The sequence below is a fragment of the Gadus macrocephalus genome, chromosome 22 (assembly GCF_031168955.1).
Source record: "Gadus macrocephalus chromosome 22, ASM3116895v1".
In the NCBI taxonomy this organism is placed as follows: domain Eukaryota; kingdom Metazoa; phylum Chordata; class Actinopteri; order Gadiformes; family Gadidae; genus Gadus; species Gadus macrocephalus.
Genome location: NC_082403.1, coordinates 3,696,826 through 3,720,219, shown reverse-complemented (window position 1 = coordinate 3,720,219; position 23,394 = coordinate 3,696,826). Strand labels below are relative to the sequence as shown.

Below are 23,394 nucleotides of genomic sequence, written 5' to 3'. Positions count from 1 at the left end.
TCCTAGCGCCCTTCCTGACCGGGGACGCCCAACGCGCCTACCGGGATCTCAACCCGCCCCAGGCGGCCCGTTACCCCACGCTCAAGCGGGCCATCCATCGCCCATTACGGACACAGCCTCCCAGCCCAGGCGCAACGATACCACGACTGGGTTTGCGACCCACTGGGGTCGGGGAGAAGCCAGGTTTCGCAACTCCTCCGATTTGATAGAGCGGCTGGGGCCGGCCCGGTTCATTACCACCCGGGATCTGACAAAGGGATACTGGCAGGTCCCCCTCACCCAGCGGGCCCGAGAGAAGACAGCGTTCGCCATCCCTGACGGGCTCTACCAGTACACTGTCCTCCCGTTCGGGGTGCATGGGGCACCCGCGACCTTCCAACAGATGATGGACTGGGTCCTACGAACCCACAGGGAATACGCCGCCGCCTACATCGACGACATCGTCATACACAGCAGCACCTGGGACCTACACCTACACCACCTCCGTGCCGTACTGGGGGCGCTCCGAGCCGCCGGCCTCACGGCCAACCCCAAGAAGTGCCGCCTGGGCCTCGAAGAAGCCCCCTCCACGAGTTGACGCGGAGGGCTCTACCCGACCGAGTGGAGTGGATGGAGAAGGCCGAGGAGGGGTTCTCATGCCTTCGACAGGCCCTCTGCACGAGCCACTCCTTATCACCCCGGACTTCAACCTCCCCTTCGTCGTCCACACCGACGCATCCGAGGTGGGGCTGGGAGCGGTCTTGTCCCAGGTTCGGTCAGGCGAGGAGCAACCGGTGACCTATATCAGCCGGAAACTCCTGGCCAGCGAGAAAACCTACTCCACCGTGGAGAAGGAGGCGCTGCGATATAGTGGACCCTGGAGAAGCTCCGCTACTACCTCCTCGGACGCACCTTCACCCTAGTCACAGACCACTCTCCCCTGAAATGGATGGCGACGGCCAAAGATACCAAACGCCCGGGTGACGCGCTGGTTCCTGGCGCTGCAGGACTACCACTTCCAGGTGGTCCATCGGACCGGACGCGCACACGCCAACGCAGACGCACTGTCCCGGAGAGACGCCTGCCTAGGGCTATCCCGGGGGGGTCCCCGACTTGCAGCTGAGGGTGGGGGGGGGGATGTGGCAACCCCGCTCTAACTGGGGGGGTCGAACTACGCAAGCACCGGGAACAGCGCCCTCTCCGCGGACAGGTAGTCCGAGGGAGCTATGTGCCTTTCAGCGCGGCGGCACATCGGCACGGCGGCGCGGGAGCGCGCATCAAGCGCACCCGGACAATCACGGGCATCGGGATCACCAGGGGGAGGGAGACGGCAGAGGCCTCTTAAGGACCGAACACGCACCAGACGAGGCAGACAGCCGAGTTGGAGGGGTAGGGGGAGACGCCAATACGCTGCCCCCCCCCCCCCAGGACTGAGTGGGAGAAGACGGGGGCGATTGAGCCGCCGTCCACGCAGCCGGTCCAGACCCGGAGAGAAGGCCCCTTTTTACCCCATAAGAGGAAGAGTTTATGTTGTCTTTTGTTTTACCTTTTTTACACGAGAGGTGAACGAATTAAAACCGTTGACCCGCAACCCTGTTTGGAGCGTCTCCTTTGAAAATCCCGGCCGCCGACGATCGGGGTTGCCACAATAGGAATGAATGGGCGCCATTTTGGAATCCGGTGTCCATTCTATAACATGTCCATGGGAAAGGGGCGGACGACTGGGGAAATGAGGGGAAGGTGAATCTCTCCAATTGCTCACCCCACTCAACTGTCACCCCAAAACAAAAGATGGGCTGGAACCTATATAATGTCATCGCAACACATATGTACCAAACAATAAAATAATCAATCCCAACAGAACAATGCAAATAATAAGAACTACAAGGTTACATTGTTGTAAGAGATACACTTGCAGTGGTTTTCAGTCTAAGAGTAATCAGGGAATCAATAATTACCATACAGGTTCACATTTTTATTTTATACCAGAAATTATTCAAAATGTCTCACAATTCCACCTTTCCATTATGTCTTGAAACAAGTTTAAATTCATGGTCGAAGAGGCAGGTATTTATTTAGGTTCATGTTAACCTCATTGTGTCATGTTATTTATCTGTATGAGAGGCACCACCCCCCCCCCCCTCCGGTGGTGGTGTTGACCACTGTATCAGGTAAAGAGGCAACAGGACGCTTGCCTTCGTAATCCTGAGGATCTCAAATACCAAGGAGGAATACCAGCAAACACCAGAAATAAGAGACACTGACTTACAAGCTAACCAGCACATTGCTTTATGTTGGTCAATGAATAATTCCTCCATGATAACGTGTCTGTGAGATAAGTTCACAGCACGAGTTCCCGACCTCTTCTGCCCGTGAACCCGACTTCTTACCTTTCTTCGCATCAGCTTCCACACACAATCATCCTATGCCCTCGTGATGTCAGAGTGAAGTCATGCGCACCGCCCCTCACTGAATGATGACGATTACATTGTTTGTTGCATTAGGCAATGCATTGCATGCATTCCGCATTAGGCAAAAAGCTCCTTTGTTTGTATTGAGGAGCTTTATGTTGTATGAGACCTTTCAGAACTCTTCGATATAGTAATACCGTTTCGGAGCCAAATTACCCTATTGATAGATTTGCATGAACTGTGAAGTCTCCATATTTTTTTTATATTTCCTCAACTAAAATCGAATCATTAGTTTTGCCTGGGCGTTTTCTTTGGCGGTTCTTATTGTCAGTCTGAAGGGCTTTCATAAAATAATGATATCCACATCGAATTAAACTACTCCCAATCATACAAAACCATGTTTTGAAATCTATTTCCTCAAATCATTTATTTTCCATCCAACATGTTACACTTTATTTTCTATACACTACAGGTAACACACACTAAAGCTTAGTAAAGAGGTGGAATTTAACAGCTTAATTCATTCAATAGGAAAGCACTAAGTGGCCAAGTTTAAATAGTCGAGTATACATATGCTCATCTTAATTTGCATTCCCTTTGGTCAGCTTTAGTACCGTAAACTGTACAACAGACCCTAATCATGTCTTTGTTCTTCGATTTTTCTTTTTTACCCCCTTAATCCTCAAGAGTCGAAGTGGTCCGACACTTTTCATTGGCTACAAAAGGCAATAAAGACGTGCTGCCAAAGCGGATGAAGAAACAGCGATCTCTAGTGGGCAATCACTGCCAAAGAAACTGAACCCAGGAACAGGATCAGCGAGCCGATGAGCCGGCTGTGTCCGTTAGTTGTCGTCGTCATTCCGGTGGCCGTGACAGGGCCTGGATTGGCTGCTACTGTCGTCGTTCTGCTCGCCCCAAACGTGGTAAGGGCAACTGCAGATGTCATTTGGGTTGCCGCAGAAGTCATTTGGGTTGGCCCAGCCGTTTGGTTAGCCCCAGCTGTTTGGTTAGCCCCAGCCGCTTCGGTAGCCCCAGCCGTTTGGTTAGCCCCAGCCGTTAGGTTAGCCCCAGCCGTTTCGGTAGCCTGACTTGTCGTTGGAGTAGTTTCGGAGGACACGGCGGTGGTCATTTTGTCGCTCTGTGTAGTTGCTTCTGAGGATACTGATGACAAAGACTACAAACAGACAAAGGAAATTTAGAACATAAATATTGGATAGAGGACATATTAATCATGGTGGATCTAGGATAGAATATCACAAAGTGGTGGGTACACTGTACATCAAGCGATCAATTGGCTGCTCAAACAACTTGTCCACCCGCAGCAAATATTGTATTGAAAGTATGGCAGCTGATAAACCCGTTTTGACAGAACACTATTTTCCTTGTGTAGAAAAGAACAGACATGAATGAGAGCTGCCTTTGTAAAGGTTACAAACTCAGGTCTTTACCTGCGCGAGAAGAGCCAACGAACATAGCCAAAATGACAGGAACATGGCTCTGAAGGTGATGATGATGATGAAGAAGATGAAAATAAAATAAAGAAATCTCCTTCTCCTGATATATCCTCAGCGTTCAGGTGCTTCTCCGCCTTTGAGTACCAGTGGTCACAGGATTTGTGTTCATGTGCGCGTGTGCATGAAGCTGGGCAGTTTGAAACGATTGTGTTTCTTATCTGTTTGCTGAGGGCTTTTATAGCCTTTCGACTCCCAATATGACACACACAGGTGGTCCAGGATCTATCCCCACCCCGTGATGCAAAGTGACCGAGACAACCAATCAGAGCATCCCACTCTCGTCATGGAAGAGCAATGAGGATGATTTATGGATTCATCGTTTGTGTCAAATATTTTTGTGTGTGTGTGTGTGTGTGTGTGTGTGTGTGTGTGTGTGTGTGTGTGTGTGTGTGTGTGTGTGTGTGTGTGTGTGTGTGTGTGTGTGTGTGTGTGTATCGGTCTGTGCTTGTCAGGATGTATGTCTCAGTAGTCTCAGTATATTTTATTTTATGGTAGCCTCATTGTCTTATCATTTATTTCAGAGGCAAGTCAATTGCCACACAATGCACTTATATTTACTGACATAACTTTACTGATTATAGGATACCTTTTGTTCCTTAGTTTAATCCCATGAGCACAACCGCTTTAAATTTACATGAACCGAAGATATCATGTGTAATGTTCAATCTACCTATCAATCTACCACTGTTTATGACTTATGTCCACCTAACCCTAACCCTAGCATATACTCCATGTTAATGGTAGCCATACTCAAATCAAAGTTTTTACAACTTTCCGGCTTGTGCGTGAAAACAACCGAAATGCAAATACGGTGTAAAATGTACCTAAACTAAGTTATTGCCATATTTCTGACAGGGATCGCCCTGCTTGGTCAATGTGTTGAGTACAACAGCTGCTCACCATATGCTAGACGTTGGATGAGATGAGATTGAAAACAAAGAATAGACAATCAAGCGCAAGAACCAAAACGACTGTTGACCTAATGTACGTTTGGTAATGACAATATCATTACATGTAGTTAGTCAAACGTGGTTCTTCCAATTCCATTATTTTTTTAACACGTTACAGTCAATGCTTCCTGTTATAGTATGGATGTAGGAATGTCGATTCAGTTAAGTTTTCTTGACTATGGGCGTGATGATGATGATGATGATGATGATGATGATGATGATGATGACGGTGACTTCTACAAGTTTACAAAGAGGCCAATCAAACACAGATTAAAGGGATTTGTGGTTCTTTATTTGAATGCGTTATAATAAGAATCCTATTCTTCATTCGGGCGGTGTTTTGTACCGTGTATACCTATGGATTTGGCAGTATGGCCGTCATCCTCGGACCTCAAGTGGGCTTCTGCAAATAATTACTCGCGATGAAACAAAGGACCCTCAGAAGCTTCGAACAATCAGTTCGCCATCAGTCCGATCACCATGGAAACGACCAGCGGCAGCAGTTGGTCATGTGACCCCAACGAGGACGTCGAGCCGCTGGGTGGTGTGGTCTTTGTGCAACATCTGCCGGTTTTGGTCGTGGGGGGCGGATTGGGGGGGCGGGTACTGGTACACTTTGTTGTGGCATTGGTGATCCCGGGAGACTCTTCCGGGAGATTGGTTGTGGTGGTCGTCGTGGCGCTGGTCACATTTCTACTGGCCTGGGTCGTATTGGGAAACTTTGTTGCTGCAGTTACGTTGTCGGTACGATTGCCAGACGAGGAGATAACTGCAGCGGTTTCCGCTCGCTCCTGTCGAAGAAGTAAAAAAAAATATTTTAAAATCCAACTGAAGGTTACAGAACTTAAGAGACAATGTCAAACCGGGGCAATTGATTCCTGTCAGTTTATTTCAGTTGACAGAAAATATAACCATATATCCTTTCTTTTTTTAATGCATTTGATGTATAATATTATTTTTTTTATAACTTTTCCACAAGAAATTGAGCCCAGAATTATGAAAAAACACTGGATGGTCGAATAAAGTCCCTTCCTCCTTCCCACCCGGTCGGTGGAGACACTTTGAATGTTATCAGCCGATCGGTTTACCCATTGGCTGGATGGTCGGGGTAGAACACAAAGGCATTGTTGCCTGTCCGTACCGAACCAACAACACTCGTCATAGAGTAAGTCACTAAGTCCGGAAAGCGTCCGTGGTCATGCCATGCAAAGCTGCAGCAGGACCGCACTAAGCGATGCAGGGACCACAGTTTGCATGCTGCTGTAATATAAGATTGTCATCCCTGCTTTTCCTTTTCCACTCAAGCTAGAAATCAGCTTTCGATCTTTCAGAGCTCTCCGGTCCGGTGATTTCCCGATAGTGACATTGTGAAACACTCTCTCAGCTTACTCTGGCTTTGCGATTAGCTTGTTCAAATAGTCTGAGTGAAATTAACATTGCGTCACCTGAGAGACAGAAAGATATCAGTCATGGCAGGCGTGCTAGTAAACTATCGTGGCAACGCGATGGTTAATTTCAAAACAGGACATTAGTCTTTTGAACCTGTTAAGAAAATCAATTTGCCCAATGGCATGGCTACCACTTTGTTTTGGCCTGATTGTCTGTCTCCTGTCCAATTGATTTTTCCCGCTCTGACATTTAGGCAAATGGCTCATTTGCCTGTGTCCACTGCGTGCACATAACCCGAAAGCTGTTTTGTCTGGATTTACATTTCCATGCAAGTTTCCATAATCCTAGGCTCATAAAGTACATTGTTAAACATTATATATCCTACCAGGCTGCCCAGTAAGATGGACATCAGGCCCACAAAGAGCGTCCACTTCCCTGCTGTCCACGTCATGGTGTTGCACTGGTTTTCTCTCCAGCTGTGTGGCCGGGCACCGACGTGTCTCGCTGTTTTTATACACTCCAACTTTCCTGGCTGATAACAGTCTAGCCGGCAAGGAGTGCTTGAGAAAAAGCACAATCAGAGAGCATCTCACTGCTAATATAATAATACATTGTATTTGTTTGGTGCCCTTTAGTTCACTCAAGGTCGCCTTACTAGGTAACCGAATATCCTAGGCCCCGCAATACTCTGAGCCCCCTAATACCCTGGCCCCCATAATGCCCTAAGCCCCCCAATAGCCTAGGCCCCCCAATACCCTGGGCCCCCCTCTCTCTCTCTCTCTCTCTCTCTCTCTCTCCTCTCTCTCTCTCTCTCTCTCTCTCTCTCTCTCTCTCTCTCTCTCTCTCTCTCTCTCTCTCTCTCTCTCTCTCTCTCTCTCTCTCTCTCTCTCTCTCTCTCTCTCTCTCTCTCTCTCATGAGACAACAAGAGCACCCAAAATGTACCTAGTTTTTGATTATGAGGGCTTCAACACATGATCAAAATGAAGGAAATATCCATGGTTATGTTTTTTAGTTTTTCTAATTAACCTAGATCCGGTGCTGTACATAAATCGTTCTGGGGTCTCATTTATAAAACTGTGCGTGGGATCGCAGCTAAAAGTGTACATACGCCCAAAAGCCAAGTTTTGCGTGCGCCAAAAAAATAATCTGATTTATAAACCCTGCGTACGCACACCGTACGCAATCTTTTCTTTATAAATCACAGACTGCCTACAAGTGTGCGCAGCTGAATCAGCTTCACGTTCCGCCCTGTACACGCCCATAAATGGTCAATGCAAATGACCTCAATGAATTCGATCTGCATATAAAACAGACTCAGATGCAAGTATTATGTCTTGTCGGAAACAATGGCAGAAGTACTGAGAAAAGCAAAAAAGCGAATTTCACGGAGGTTGAAGTGGAGACACTTGTGGTGAGATGGAGGCCCGAAAAGTAGTTTTGTTCGGCGGTCACGGGATTGGGATGCCAACAACAAAAAGCAGAGTGTGTGGCAACATGTTGCTGCAGCAGTGAACTCTGTCAGTAGCACGGAGCGCCACACGTCCCAGAATTAAAAAAGAAGTGGTCTGACATAAAGTTACATATTTTTATGTAGCCTACCAATAAATCGTTATGGTCCCTAAAGACCCTCTCCCTCCGAATCCTGCCATTTGCATGGTCCGCCAGAAGTGCCATATGGTGCAACTTTACCACGGCGCTCACCTCTGTATTTATAGGGTTACGGTAATAAGACTGACCGAGAACACCTTGGATAATCAGTTTGTAATCACCCACGTAAAATGTTCTTGAACATAACCCCTTTTAATGCCTGATTTGTCATGAAAAGCATCAAGAATAACGATTGTGATGAGGAGTGTGGCTTGGTTTTCCACACTTCGGATTTAATTGACATTTGATTATGTGTTTACAGTGTCACATAAAAATATTATGTTATTGAAACATGTTGGACAGATGCTTTATTCCATGCAGTCGCGCCGTCAGTGAGTGACGGGATTAAATATAGAGATTTTTTTTTATTTCTATTCTAAGGAGATGTTTCTGGAGTTATAACTGAGAAATAACGCAGTTGACTTAAATTATTCTGATTACATAGATTTAACGCATGATACGGGTTGAAATTAAATTTATGAAGGGCGATGATAAAACATAATTGTTCTTCTCACTGTCCAATTCTTCGGTCGGACTTCAGTTCACCACCACACCATCTGTGTCGCCAATTCTCCTTTCCTCTAAACCAGGCGTACGCATGGGTCAGAGTTTGCTTAGGGCTGCGCACATTTTCCCGTCAAGTTGGTTTTTTATAGATCACAACCTTGGCGTGGAAAGTCACGTACGCCAATTTCAGCCCCGTTTTGTGCGTACGCAACGGTTATAAATGAGACCCCTGGGCCTAAAAAAATAAAAAGTTTGGTTCCTGTTGGTTGTCAGTTGAGGTCATGGGTAGGTAGGGAATTTATTTTATTTTTTTTATTTTATTTTTTCCAGCGGCAGCGAATGATAGATAGGTTGTTTTCATTAAAAACGAGAAAATTCGCATCATCCTTGTACAGAATGAAGAGGTGCTGTACCAAAAACGTGATTATAGTTTGCATAAAAAAAAATAAAAAAACTTTTTTAAAGCTCATAAAATAATTTGGGTCGCACATAAATTGACAGGGTCGGTCGGAAACCGGAACCAAACAAATTTTTTTTTTTAGGCCTGTCTTTAGACCCGCACAGCCAGGCCTGACGCCGCTGCTGCGCACGGCAACTATCAATATGTTTTTATTTACCTAGCGGCCATCCTGTTTCATCTTCATTCGAAACTCTGCTTTCCGATTCACCCACCCAGCCAGCGTTCACACGAACAAGATGGCCTCCAGGTAAATAAGGCCCAATAGAGACGTAATTAAGGATGACAATTAATTGTTAACGTGGCGTCGGTCAGGTTAATGTCAATTATAGTCATTCTGTCAAACAGACGGTCTGTAAGCACTGTTGCACACATCGCACTCCCACATCATCAGTTTTTGGGCGAGATAATGGGTCATACTGAAAATCTGCGTCGACAAAAAAAAGAACCAATGTGACCACAAGCCATCGAGGAATCTCAGCTATGTCCATGCAGACGGAATATCTCCTTGGCGACCTGTGACGAGAGATCGATGCTTCTGCCAGGCTTGGGCTGGCAAAATGCACCCACTTGAAAAGTGTTTTGGCACAGAAAGCATTGTAATCACAAAACAGAAAGAATGTTCTGCAGTGATATTTGGTTTGTGATAACAGCTATAAAATAAAGGAGGCTATATTTACATAAGCATTGATTGTGACACAATGGGACTGTTTGATCGGGTTTCACTGTAAAAGAGTCACCTGGACGGGGGTAAGTTTCATCGGATTAGAAACTCAGCCGGATCAACAAACGGAAAATGGATGGATGGAAGTACTGATGGATAGGTAAATAGAGTTTAAGGTTTCAAGTTATTGTCTTGTATGCATTGATGTAACATCGAGCAGAAGCCACAGGTGGCAATACAATGATCTACCTTCAGTCCTGCTCTGTCTCTCTCTCTCTCTTTCTCTCTCTCTCTCTCTCTCTCTCTCTCTCTCTCTCTCTCTCTCTCTCTCTCTCTCTCTCTCTCTCTCTCTCTCTCTCTCTCTCTCTCTCTCTCTCTCTCTTCTCTCTCTCTCTCTCTCTCTCTCTCTCTCTCTCTCTCCAGTTCATGCAAGGTAGTGCCTTTTTTCCATCCATTTCTACTTTCTACTACTTATTTTTAGTGATTCTGCTCTTTGTGTTAGTTCTTACTGTTGTGGTAGCTTAGTCATAACCAGTCAATGGAAATCCACAAATCGCCCTTTGTATAATGTTTTAATTAAACATTGTTTGATGGAGGGTCACACGGACAGCTTGAAGAAAATCGATGGATGGATATCATATGTTTAGAGTGTATTTATTTTGTACATTAAACAAGGAGCAGCAATCAATAATCGCTTTAAAAGGGAGCAGTAAAAATGTCACCGGGGCCTGGTGATGTCTACCAACCCTCTCTGGAGAGATTGGGGGATTTCAGGTTCTTAAGGGGGAAAAAACATTCCTAGTTCCTGTAAAATAAACCAGTTCAGACAGCAAATCTGAGAGCCGCGGTTGACCCTTGTGTAAATCCTGATATCCCCTATAGTTTGCTGTTATCATCATTCAACTAAATGTGATAAAAACACAGCCTGGCTCCTGTTTGGATCCCATACGTCATTTATATTCCTTTACAAAACGTTGTAGTACAAAAAAAAAGTAAAAAAATAAATAAATGTTATTTTGCTACATGTATTATTTTCACAGTACATTGTTATCAGTCATAAGAGATCACCATATCGCCCTGTGCATTAGTGGTGTATGATTCAATATTTAATTCAGAATTTCATACGTGTTCATATTCATGAAATGATTAAATAAATACGTGTGCGAAATGTTCTACATCCGTCGGTATCTGCAGTGTTCTCGTTTGTCTTTGTCGCCCTCTAGTGTTGCAACATTTATTCTCAGGCAGGAAATGACGTCCTAAAAAATGGCCAATGCTTTTCCTTCTTGGAGGGGAAATGTTGTGGAATATCGTCAGCTTGGCGATTCACTAATTCACTCGTTCCTAGTAGCATATGCATTTTGAAACTAATCCGGATTACACATCGGAGCGATACGCCGGTATGTAAGGTTATTTTCATAACTCCACCACCAAGCATGCTGCTAGTCTCAGCGCATCTCTTTATTGAATCGGCTAGCCAGCTAGCCATACCTTCTGCCACTATATCCTCACTAGGCACGTTTTTCTTTCACGTATATAACAAGCACCTCTCCTGTGTAGATTCATAACGTCCTCTGTTCCACTGTTTCATTGAACATTTGGTGGAGAACCAAACCGCCGATGGGTGGTGCGCGTTTCCCGAGTTATGTTGTCCGAGTCCACCAGTCTGGGCTCTGGCGCCTCTACGTCACTCTGTGATGTTTGTTCTGCGTATTTTTACATTTACATTTAAGGCATTTTTGCAGACGCTTTTATCCAAAGCGACTCACAATAAGTGCATTTGTCAGAAGAAATTTAGAAGATATCTGATGCTTTTAAGTTGGTGTTTCCCTGCCTTGTTTGTGTTTTGTGTGCACAGCCCTGCCTTCAGCATGGCTCCAGCAGCCCTGCATCACAAATGTTTTCCATATCCACTTTGTTATTCTATCCTTGTCCAGGTCTTCACTCTATCAGCGCAAACATCTAATAATAATAATCGACACATATTGATGCTGTGCTTATTTGTTGTTTTGCAGGTTCAAGAAAGCTGAATCCTAATCGTTAGAACTGGAACCCGCCCACACACCGCCGGTTGGGCTTCATGTAAATCGGTCCGACGTCGTTTAAATCGGTCCGACGTCATTTAAATTGGCCTGCCGTGATGTCGGCCTCGTTGCCCCCTAAGGGCATGGCGGGAATGCCCCAGCCTCAGCAGCAGCAGTCCCACCTGCCCCCCGGCGGGGGGGTTCCGGGGCAGCCCCCGCTGCCCCCCCAGGGCGCGCTGAGGGAGATCTCTCCCGTGTTCCTCTGTCGCATCGGACAGGAGACCGTCCAGGACATCGTCACGCGCACCATGGAGATATTCCAGATCACCCGTGCCACACAGGTACTCGTCTCTCTGTCCTGCTCCATTTCTGAAATCGTTATGTCATTAATCGTTTTATTTTGTTGCTTTTAATTATTATGTTGATCACCCTGTCACTGTCAACGTAGGGCCACCAGGGGCGTCTTCCTATTTTTTGGTTCAATCATGTTGTGAGATTTACAGGAAACACTTTTCAGGAAACATGTGTTTTATAAGAAGCACTTAGCCGGAAAAACATGTTTAACAGAAAACACTTGTATTCACCACCCTTTGGCCATCATAAACCTACTGTCGTACTTCCTAGGAGGCTATTCTCACTCAGCGAAAACAAACAAATAGCCAAAGCTCAACCCCATCAGTCACCCAGAGTCTGTGTGCAACTTGTGTTGGGGTGAACCAGAGCCAGGCTGTCAGTCACCCAGAGTCTGTGTGTTGTGTTGGGGTGACCCAGAGCCAGGCTGTCAGTCACCCAGAGTCTGTGTGTTGTGTTGGGCTAGCTGCCGAACGGGGTGACCCAGAGCCAGGCCATGTACCAGGACCGCTTTGGGAAGCTGCAGGAGCACCTCAGACAGCTGGCGCTGCTCTTCCGCAAGCTCCGCCTCCTCTACGAGCGCTGCATGGAGATGACCTTTGACCTTCACGAAGGGCCAGCAGAGGTGAGCCAAAGGATCCAGGAAGTATGAATGGGTCCTTTTAAATAGCCAAGTTTTTCTGCATGTCTGCAAGACCCTAAATGTAATATAGCCTAAAAGTTTTATCCCAGATATTTTGAATGTTTAAACAGGTGTGGATCTTTTTTTCTGAAATTGATATTGAAGAAAGAAGGGGGAAGTGTTTAGCTTTTTGTTTATTTTATGTTTGAGATAGTCTGTCTGTCCGTCTGTCTGTATCTCTCTCCCCCCCCCTCCCATCGCCAAAGCAACCAAGATAACTAAACAATGTCAATAAATAATAATGGCACTAAGAATTGTCATTATCTCAATGGTTCACAACCTTTGACTTTTAGGTGTGCCACTAAATTGTCATGAAGACCTTTTAGCGGACCGCCTTATTTGCAAACCATAGATCAATACACACGCAGTGGCTGAGCAAACGGTGTCAGCGCCCCCTTTAGACACAACATGTTCCGCAAGAAGGCCAGTCGAAAGACAACATCATCTAGCAAACCCCTTGTCCATTCAATTCAATCAATTTGATTTGTATAGCCCTTAATCAACATTACAGTCTCAAAGGGCTTAACAGGGCAGATATGTATGACACCCCCCTTTACCCAGGCCCCCACAAGGGCAAGAAAAAACTCAATTTTAAATTAGCAAGGAGGAAATCTTGAGAAGAAACGCAAAGTAGTGGATCCCTTCTTCCAGGGATGGTCAGGAGTGCAATGGGTGCCATAACTGACACACAGGTATGCACATCATATTAAATTGGTGATGTGGTGCTGGCCGGTGCTGCTGTGTGTGGCCTGTGTCCCCACAAAGCATCCCGACCTTCCAATGGCAGGGAAGGGAGGGAGAGCGTGCTCAGCACCACCTCTGTTCCCTAACTAACACACGCTGACCCCCCCTGCTGCTGTGGGGGTCTCCCCTCTGCCCAGCTGGTGCCGTACGGTACGGAGGAGACCTGGTCGGTGCCCGTGGAGCCCTGCAGCCCGGCCGTCCTGCAGGAGAGGCAGGAGGTCCTGGAGGTGGGCTTCCTTCTATGCGTTGGTCTGGCGGAAGGTTCTCGGTTCCACACCCGCCAGCTCAATGTGAACCCATAGCGGGGCGAGATGGGTAACCCCCTACCTGCACCGTAACGAGTCGGAACTCACCGTTACTTGAGGCTTTGTTTATTTGTTACTAAAACACAGTAATTAGTAAAGCCCTTAATCACAGCCACAGCCTCAGAGGGCTTCACACGTCCCGTATTATATGGCTTTCATGATCTTTTTGCTTCAATGTGAAAAGATGGAATCAAGGCCACTATATTGATATATATTCCACCTGTGGCCACTAGATGGCAGAAACAGTCATGTGAAAGGCCATGGTGGTTGAAATGTACATTACAGTGTTACATAATGTATCATGTTTTACCATTTTTCATTACAATTCTAATTAGGGCATTTAGCAGACGCTTTTATCCAAAGCGACTTACATGGGTTAATACACACACATTGACACACCGACGGCAGAGTCAACCATGCAAGGCGACAGCCAGCTCGTCAGGAGCAGTCAGGGTTAAGTGTCTTGCTCAGGGGTCATATCAACACTCAGCTAGGAGGAGCTGGGGATCGAACTAGCAACCTTTCAGTTACAAGACAACTGCTCCACCTCCTGAGCTAGGCCGACCCGGCTTGCATCCATTGTATTCAGTAACCCTATGTGCTTTTTTTGTGCCTTTTCAGTAGGTGCCTTTTAATCATCCGTCCCCTTTAGAAAACTATTATTAAGCTGGTCAAATTTTGTAACATTTTGAAAGACAGTATTTAATGTGAGGCTTTGGATGAAGAAAGTTGTTGATCATCCACCGTGAATGGGTTTGTGGTTTGAAGAGTGTGTGCTCTGGTCATGCTAACCTTGTGTGTGTGTGTGGCTCCCGCCCCCCCCCCAGAAGGTGCGCCAGAAGAACCAGGAGATGAAGACGCTGATGGACCAGATGAGGAACCTGCTCTGGGACGTCAACGCCATGCTCAGCCTCAGGAAATGACCCGCACCCAGCCGCCGCCGCCGCCGCCGCCACATCCTGTTCGGACACACGGGGGCGCCACATTCGCGGACGCGCGAATGTGGACGCGCTAAGGATTGTTTTTGGGACCAACGGAGTCATTCGTCTCCCCTCTCTACATCACTTCCTGTCTCGTCCGATTGGCTCCTCCCGGACACACCGGCAGCAAGACTCTCACTCGCGCGTTGTGGTTCAATTCCTCACACAAGGAACTAATGTCCTTGTGACCTTTGGTGTCGTTTGTTTGACAACAAACATGTCCCCCACTATCCTTCAGCCTCCTTGAGCCCTCATTGGTTCAACAGTACAGGGTAGGGGGCGGGGTGTCTCCCGCCCTACGGCAGCTATGCTTATCTGCAGTCTAAGCTCCGCCCCCTTGACTTGCATGACTGGTGTTCAATGAGATGAAGGCTTCCTGTCCAGTGGCCCGTGAACCACACCTGCTTTCCTCCAGGGATTTGCCTGCCACTGTATTATTTTTGTAAGCTGGTTGTAAACGACTTGGTTCCTCTTTTGTATGAAAACATTATAATAAAACGAAGAACAATAGATGGAATTTGTTCATTTCCTCAATCATAACCACATTTTTGATCAATTTACGCATAGCCGTCTATTTATTTTGTTTGGGACTAACACAATTAGGACTATTCAGAATGAAAATTAAGCTGTTTCTTTGAACATCAGACTTTAACAGAATGCGTCATTGCGACAATTTCTTATTTAAGAATTTCTATGACATTAGCCGTAACCCTGCGTTCACACCAGAAGATGCATGCTGCCCGAACGCGTTGTCGCCGAAGTTTTGCGGCGCAGCAAATCAAGTTTTGCGGCGCAGCAAAGGTTTTGACGCGCAGCAAAAGTTTTGCTGCGACGCAGTTTTGCAGCGCGGGAATTTTCGCGGCACGGCAAGTTTTGCCCGCGGGCGAGTTTATTTTTTGCAGGCTGGTAGCGGGAAGCTCGTGAATATTCATGAGGGAACTCATCCCTCATTGGCTGGGACTTGGCTCGCTGGGACTTTGTCAGAGGGCTTGTGAAAACAGGGCTTGTGAAAATCACGAACGCAAATAAATGAAACGTTATAAATCAACACAAATCATTGTATCAATAGTGTGACACATGTTATACAGTAGCCTAGTTGTTTTTAGACGAGTTAGCATTACGAGCTAACGTTTGTTTTGGCACTTACAGAAAGGTAGCTATAGAGTTGCCGTGTAGTAGGTGGATTGATAGGTGAAAATCAATTTAAATTCAAATTAATTTAGCCCTACGTGAAAATATTCTATGGATAGGCCTACAGATTTTATGGCCCTTCTTTCTATAATGTAATTGGTTGTGGGGTGTGGCAGAACCACTATGAACAAATATCAGAAATCATACGGTTTATTCTTATCCATCTACACCTAACCTCCAGCAGCTCCATCTCCTCAAAGTTGACATGGGTCTGGCAAATGTTGCAAGCTTTAATAAATCCTGCCATTATGCTCACTACTTCTAGAAACAGAACAGAATGGAATCTTAATGGAAATATCAAGACATGGATGGACAACAATTAGAAAAAAAAAACTTGGAAACAATCACCAGCTGCCGAAAGCACTGCGCTATACATAACGTTATAAAATATAATAAATAAAAAAATGATTTACTACAGTAGCCCAGGCTGTGACACATGGGGCTTTTAGACGAGTGAGCTAACGTTTGTACTTACAGAAAGGTAGCTATAGAGTTGCCGAAGGTGGGTATCATGTGTCACATTATTGCTAAAATGATTTGTGTTAATTTATAACAACGTTTAATTCATTTGCCGATGCGCTATACATAACGTTATAAAATATAATAAATACAAAAAGGATTTACTACAGTAGCCCCCGTGACACATAACAGTTTCACAGGGGCTTTTAGACGAGTGAGCTAACGTTTGTAGGCCTACTTACAGAAAGGTAGCTATAGAGTTGCCGTGTAGTAGGTATTATGTGTCACATTATTCGTGTTGATTTATAACAACGTTTAATTCATTTGCGTTCGTGATTTTCACACAAGCCCTCTGACAAAGTTCCAGCGAGCCAAGTCCCAGCCAACAAGTCCCAGCCAATCAGGGATCAGTTCCCTCATGAATATTCACGAGCTTCCCGCTACCACCCTGCAAAAAAAAAATTCGCTGCCCGCGGTGCTTCTGAATTCATTCACAACCATGGCCGACATTACGAGTATTGCATGTCTTTACCTGTTGTGGAAGAGGGAGAGACGTCGGAATGCCCGTCGTTTATGGGTTCATGAGACCATTCGGAGCCTGGAAGGCTGGTGCTGCCTGGCACCCAACTGGGTTTTGTTTGGGGTTGTTATTCTAGTCCTTTAGCATACTAATAGTTTAGTTTAACTGTAAACACAACTGCACTACAAAATGCTGATTTGTGGGTTTTTTCGAGTTACTAAATAAATGTAACGGTAGTGAACTCTAGGTCACTCCAAGGGAGTAACACTGATTGGCTGTTACGGCATGTCACTCAGTGGCAACGCCTCAGTGGCAACGCTGTTGAACGCTGATTGGCTGTCATCACGCGTTTGCTGCCGAAAAGTTGAAATATTTCAACTCGAGCAGCATTTGACGCGCCGCAAAATACGTGAACGCGCCTGCCGCCGGGCACGGGCGTGCTGCGCTGCAAATCAGATTTTGCCGCGCCGCAAATCAAATATTGCTGCCGGTTTTCTCGGCAGCAAGTGCTGCGGCAGCAAAGCAGCAACGCGTCTCTACATTAACTTTGAATGGGATCGTGCTGCGCGGCAACTTTTTGCATCTTTTGGTGTGAACGCAGGGTAAGGGAAACAACATTTAATCTCGTGTGGTGTGGGCGGCCCGAGTGACAGGCGGGCTTCAACCACAGCTACTCTGCTGACACCGACCTGTGCAATCCTGCCCATTGCTATGATGGTATTATTGTAGCAAAAGTCTTTAACACCTGTAACTGCAGATTTTGTATGCGTACACTAAAGTCACAAAAGTGTAACAGTAAATTCTAAGTCGTAAATATTTATTTTGCATGTGTACTCATAACTGAGAATATCGGTTTATTTGAAGTCGTAAATATTTTTTCTACCATTGTAATCACAAAACAGGGTCTACGAGTTCACAAGTCTGTGTTACAGGTGCACAAATCCTATCCTGTGCATCACAACTTCAAAGAGTCATGCAATTGACACTTTTGCTACAATCATTGCTGCGCAGTTGGTGCAAAACACATTCGCACACTTGTTTTTCAAAATCTGAGAACATGCCCAAAATCAATGTTTGCATTCGTAAACCCAAATGTGAACTAATACATCAGAAGTTGCACATCTGTGAAAAATGTCCTCACAAATAAAATGATATCGAACGCTATGTTGATTCAGCACGTTAATGAGCGAGCACAAGTCCATCGTTACAACTGCTCGAATCTGATTCTGCAAGTCTCAGCTGTGGGTTTTTTTGCAGGTAGTTTTGCAACACGTCTATGTGGTACATGTCATGTGTAGCAAAAGTGATTTGTATCCGTAGGCGGCAGCGCGTTAGCCTGGCACCGCCCACCTACCTACTTCAGCTCAATTTTCATTTCACTTCAGTACTAGGTCTGGGTCTGCTTCATATGCGCATGGGTTCCTTGGAAGCCAGATTTTTGGCGGTTCAATCCAATATCATCCCACTGCAGACACAAATGGGCGTTCTCGTGTGGTGGGGATTCCCGTTTACGCCAACTGGAACGCCCCCTTCTTATTCTTCGTCGCCTTTCTCGCTGAACTGTATTAAAATGTCAAAGTGTACTACTCCGAAACCATGTAAATAGTGTTGTAAACAAACTTCCAAAGCTTTTCAAATCTTATTTGGAAAATAACTTCACATGGTGTGTCATTTTACAATTTATTCGTTACCAGCATTCGTAGCCGAAGACGCTGGGGTTGACAAGTTACCGGACTCCATGCAAGTGAACGGAGCGTTCCACGGCATTGAGAAGACCCGTGTGATAAAGGCCTATAAAATGTCTGTTTATGGCATAGATTTCTCCTCAGATTAGGCCAATAAACCAATGATAACAAAAACAAAGAAAACACAAACGCTCAATCAAAGGCCCCCTCTCCCACGGGTCAATCAAAACCCTCATTGTTTAACATGAATTGGCTAAACAAATGACCACTGTAGCATATTTAAACACAACTCAAATTGTGCAGAGAAAACATGTTGGTGGGGCACAGTAATAGACAGGGGGTCTGAGGTTCTCCCCCCCCCGCATATTTTTTTGGGAATTTAATAGATTTGATGTCCTGTATTCTGGTGCAATTTGGGGATGGCCACTACCTATTTACCTGCTTTTCATTCAGATTCATAGCCTACATCCTGACTTGCAGGGCCTGGACAAGCTTACACTGCATATACAGACCTACTTCATTGCCATTCCACCAGCCATTGCTATTTGACCGATAATTGTTATTCTGATATTGAGACAAATCATGATCACTGTCCTATAGCGTCCATTTTTTGTGAGTCTCAATGTCTACTTCAAATGCAGTTAGAAATATGGGACAGTTGCTTCATTTTGTTTATATGCTACAGGCCGAAAGACTCAATTAATATGTAACTTACTTGCTCCTTTTAAGTATAACATTGCTTGGGGAGTCCAATTCCTCCACTGAAAAGGGTGGAAAGTGCTTACAACTCTCTGCTAGTTAGCGATCTATGGCACTGTTGTTTTTTATTGGTCCTCATGAAAAAAAACATAAGGGGTAACACTGTTGTTTTTTATTGGTCGTCATGAAAAAAACAAAAGGGGTAACACTGTCGATATTTATCAAATAAAACATAGGGGGTAACACTGTTGTTTTTCTTTGGTCTTCATGGAAAAAAACACAAGGGGTAACACTCGTTTTAATCAAATGAAAGACAAGGGGTAACACTGTCGTTTTAATCAAATGAAACATAAGGGGTAACACTGTCGTTTTTTATCCGTCGTCATGAAAAAAACATAAGGGGTAACACTGTCGTTTTTATCAAATGAAACATGAGGGGTGACACTGTCATTTTTCTTTGGTCGTCATGAAAAAAACCATAAGGGGTAACACTGTTGTTTATTATTGGTCGTCATGAAGAAAAACATAAGGGGTAACACTGTTGTCTTTGTCAAATAAAATATAAGGGGTAACACTGTCGTTTTTTATCAGTCGTCATGAAAAAAACATAAGGGGTAACACTGTTGTTTTTTATTGGTCGTCATGAAAAAAAAAATAAGGGAAATAATAGAAATACAAACATACATTTTAATGTCATGTACATCCTCTTTATTGATGATTGATTATTGTGTATTGTCATCGCCTCAGTGGTGCAGTGGAGTGTACTCTGCCTTACCAACTGGCGACCGCGGCTCAATTTATGTGGAAAACACAATATCTTTAATTTGAAAGGTAATGCTATCATGTCTATTGTCATATATAACCTCAGACAAAATTATATTACAAATCTCAGTGGGAAGTGGAGAGAGCTAACCCCCTGGAGACCGGGGTTCAAGTCCGGTTGATGTCCTCTGTTAGAAGTCTCTAATTTCTATTTCATGCGAATTATAAAGTCAAATATAATCATTGTGATGACTTTATTCGGTGTCTTGATGGTGCATTGTTAAGTTCGGAGGTTAACACTCTAAACAGCTCAGGTTCGGATCCCCGCATAAATTGTCATTTTTTATTGGTCGACATGGAAAAAACATGAGGGGTAACTCTGTCGTTTTTTATCAGCCGTTATGAAATAAACATAAGGGGTAACACTGTCGATATTCATCAAATAAAACATAGGGGGTAACACTGTTGTTTTTCTTTGGTCGTCATGAAAAAAATCAAAAGGGGTAACACTGTCGTTTTTTATTGTACGTCATGAAAAAAAACATAAGGGGCAACACTGTTGTTTTTTATTGGTCGTCATCAAAAAAAACATAAGGGGTAACACTGTTGTTTTTTATTGGTCGTCATGAAAAAAAACATAAGGGGTAACACTGTTGTTTTTTATTGGTCGTCATGAAAAAAAACATAGCGGGTAACACTGTTGTTTTTCTTTGGTCGTCATGAAAAAACCACAAGGGGCAACACTGTTGTTTTTCTTTGGTCGTCATGAAAAAACCGAAAGGGGTAACACTGTTGTTTATTATTGGTCGTCATGAAAAAACCACAAGGGGTAACACTGTTGTTTTTTATTGGTCGTCATGAAAAAAAACATAAGGGGTAACACTGTCGTTTTTATCAAATGAAACGTAAAGGGTAACACTGTCGTTTTTCATCTGTTGTCATGAAAAACCCATAAGGGGTAACACTGTCGAAATGTATTGAATAAAACATAGGGGGTAACACTGTTGTTTTTTATTGGTCGTCATGAAAAAAAACATAAGGGGTAACACTGTCGTTTTCTATTGGTCGTCATGAAAAAAAATATAAGGGGTAACACTGTTGTTTTTTATTGGTCGTCATGAAAAAAAACATAAGGGGTAACGCTGTCGTTTTTTATTGGTCATCATGAAAAAAAACATAAGGGGTGAAACTGTCGTTTGTTATCAGTCGTCATGAAAAAAACCACAAGGGGTAACACTGTCGTTTTTTATCGGCCGTCATGAAATAAACATAAGGGGTAACACTGTCGATATTTATCAAATAAAACATAGGGGGTAACACTGTTGTTTTTCTTTGGTCGTCATGAAAAAAAACATAAGGGGTAACACTGTTGTTTTTTATTGTTCGTCATGAAAAAAAACATAAGGGGTAACACTGTTGTTTTTTATTGGTCGTCATGAAAAAAAACATAAGGGGTAACACTGTTGTTTTTTATTGGTCGTCATGAAAAAAAACATAATGGGTAACACTGTCGTTTTTTATTGGTCGTCATGAAAAAAAACATGAGGGGTAACACTGTCGTTTGTTAACAGTCTTAATGAAAAAAACCACAAGGGGTAACACGGTCGTTTTTTATCGGCCGTCATGAAATAAACATAAGGGGTAACACTGTCGATATTTATCAAATAAAACATAGGGGGTAACACTGTTGTTTTTCTTTGGTCGTCGTGAAAATAAACATAAGGGGTAACACTGTCGATATTTATCAAATAAAACATAGGGGGTAACACTGTTGTTTTTCTTTGGTCGTCATGAAAAAAAACGTAAGGGGTAACACTGTCGTTTTTTATTGCTCGTCATGAAAAATAACATAAGGGGTGACACTGTCGTTTTTTATTGGTCGTCATGAAAAAAAACATAAGTGGCAACACTGTTGTTTTTTATTGTTCGTCATGAAAAAAAACATAAGGGGTAACACTGTTGTTTTTTATTGGTCGTCATGAAAAAAAACATAAGGGGTAACAGTGTTGTTTTTTATTGGTCGTCATGAAAAAAAACATAATGGGTAACACTGTTGTTTTTTATTGGTCGTCATGAAAAAAAACATAAGGGGTAACACTGTCGTTTGTTATCAGTCTTCATGAAAAAAACCACAAGGGGTAACACGGTCGTTTTTTATCGGCCGTCATGAAATAAACATAAGGGGTAACACTGTCGATATTTATCAAATAAAACATAGGGGGTAACAATGTTGTTTTTTATTGGTCGTCATGAAAAAAACATAAGGGGTAACACTGTTGTTTTTTATTGGTCGTCGTGAAAAAAAACATAAGGGGTAACACTGTTGTTTTTTATTGGTCGTCATGAAAAAAAACATAAGGGGTAACACCGTCGTTTTTTATCGGCCGTCATGAAATAAACATAAGGGGTAACACTGTCGATATTTATCAAATAAAACATAGGGGGTAACACTGTCGTTTTTTATTCTTCGTCATGAAAAAAAATATAAGGGGTGACACTGTCGTTTTTTATTGGTCGTCATGAAAAAAAACATATGGGGTAACACTGTTGTTTTTTATTGTTCGTCATGAAAAAAAACATAAGGGGTAACACTGTTGTTTTTTATTGGTCGTCATGAAAAAAAACATAAGGGGTAACACTGTTGTTTTTTATTGGTGGTCATGAAAAAAAACATAATGGGTAACACTGTTGTTTTTTATTGGTCGTCATGAAAAAAAACATAAGGGGTAACACTGTCGTTTGCTATCAGTCTTCATGACAAAAAACCACAAGGGGTAACACGGTCGTTTTTTATCGGCCGTCATGAAATAAACATAAGGGGTAACACTGTCGATATTTATCAAATAAAACATAGGGGGAAACACTGTTGTTTTTTATTGGTCGTCATGAAAAAAAACATAATGGGTAACACTGTCGTTTTCTATTGGTCGTCATGAAAAAAAACATGAGGGGTAACACTGTCGTTTGTTATCAGTCTTCATGAAAAAAAACACAAGGGGTAACACGGTCGTTTTTTATCGGCCGTCATGAAATAAACATAAGGGGTAACACTGTCGATATGTATCAAATAAAACATAGGGGGTAACACTGTTGTTTTTTATTGGTTGTCATGAAAAAAAACATAAGGGGTAACACTGTCGTTTGTTATCAGTCTTCATGAAAAAAACCACAAGGGGTAACACGGTCGTTTTTTATCGGCCGTCATGAAATAAACATAAGGGGTAACACTGTCGATATTTATCAAATAAAACATAGGGGGTAACACTGTTGTTTTTCTTTGGTCGTCGTGAAAAAAAACATAAGGGGTAACACTGTTGTTTTTTATTGGTCGTCATGAAAAAAAACGTAAGGGGTTGATGATTGATTATTGTGTATTGGCATCGCCTCAGTGGTGCAGTGGAGAGCACTCTGCCTAACCCACTGGAGACCGCGGCTCAATTTCTGTGGAAAACACAATATCTTTAATTTTAAAC

At 43.8% G+C, this 23,394-nt stretch overlaps 1 protein-coding gene and 2 long non-coding RNA genes across 3 annotated transcripts; 1 reads left to right on the top strand and 2 right to left on the bottom strand.

The window, feature by feature from the left end:
* Positions 1-2,790: 2,790 nt before the first annotated feature.
* On the bottom strand, positions 2,791-4,234 carry LOC132451262 (uncharacterized). The gene is made up of 2 exons (XR_009524020.1): positions 3,839-4,234; positions 2,791-3,564 (listed from the first exon to the last, which is right to left on the bottom strand). It is a non-coding gene; the product is annotated as an uncharacterized LOC132451262 (long non-coding RNA).
* A 90-nt stretch (positions 4,235-4,324) lies between these two features.
* On the bottom strand, positions 4,325-6,933 carry LOC132451261 (uncharacterized). The gene is made up of 2 exons (XR_009524019.1): positions 6,629-6,933; positions 4,325-5,645 (listed from the first exon to the last, which is right to left on the bottom strand). It is a non-coding gene; the product is annotated as an uncharacterized LOC132451261 (long non-coding RNA).
* A 3,806-nt stretch (positions 6,934-10,739) lies between these two features.
* On the top strand, positions 10,740-15,115 carry zgc:114119 (Mediator of RNA polymerase II transcription subunit 30-like). The gene is made up of 5 exons (XM_060043591.1): positions 10,740-10,919; positions 11,535-11,884; positions 12,361-12,519; positions 13,458-13,547; positions 14,453-15,115. Exons 2-5 carry the CDS (start codon positions 11,660-11,662, stop codon positions 14,546-14,548), a joined length of 570 nt encoding a protein of 189 aa, XP_059899574.1. The 5' UTR covers positions 10,740-10,919; positions 11,535-11,659; the 3' UTR covers positions 14,549-15,115.
* Positions 15,116-23,394: the final 8,279 nt, after the last annotated feature.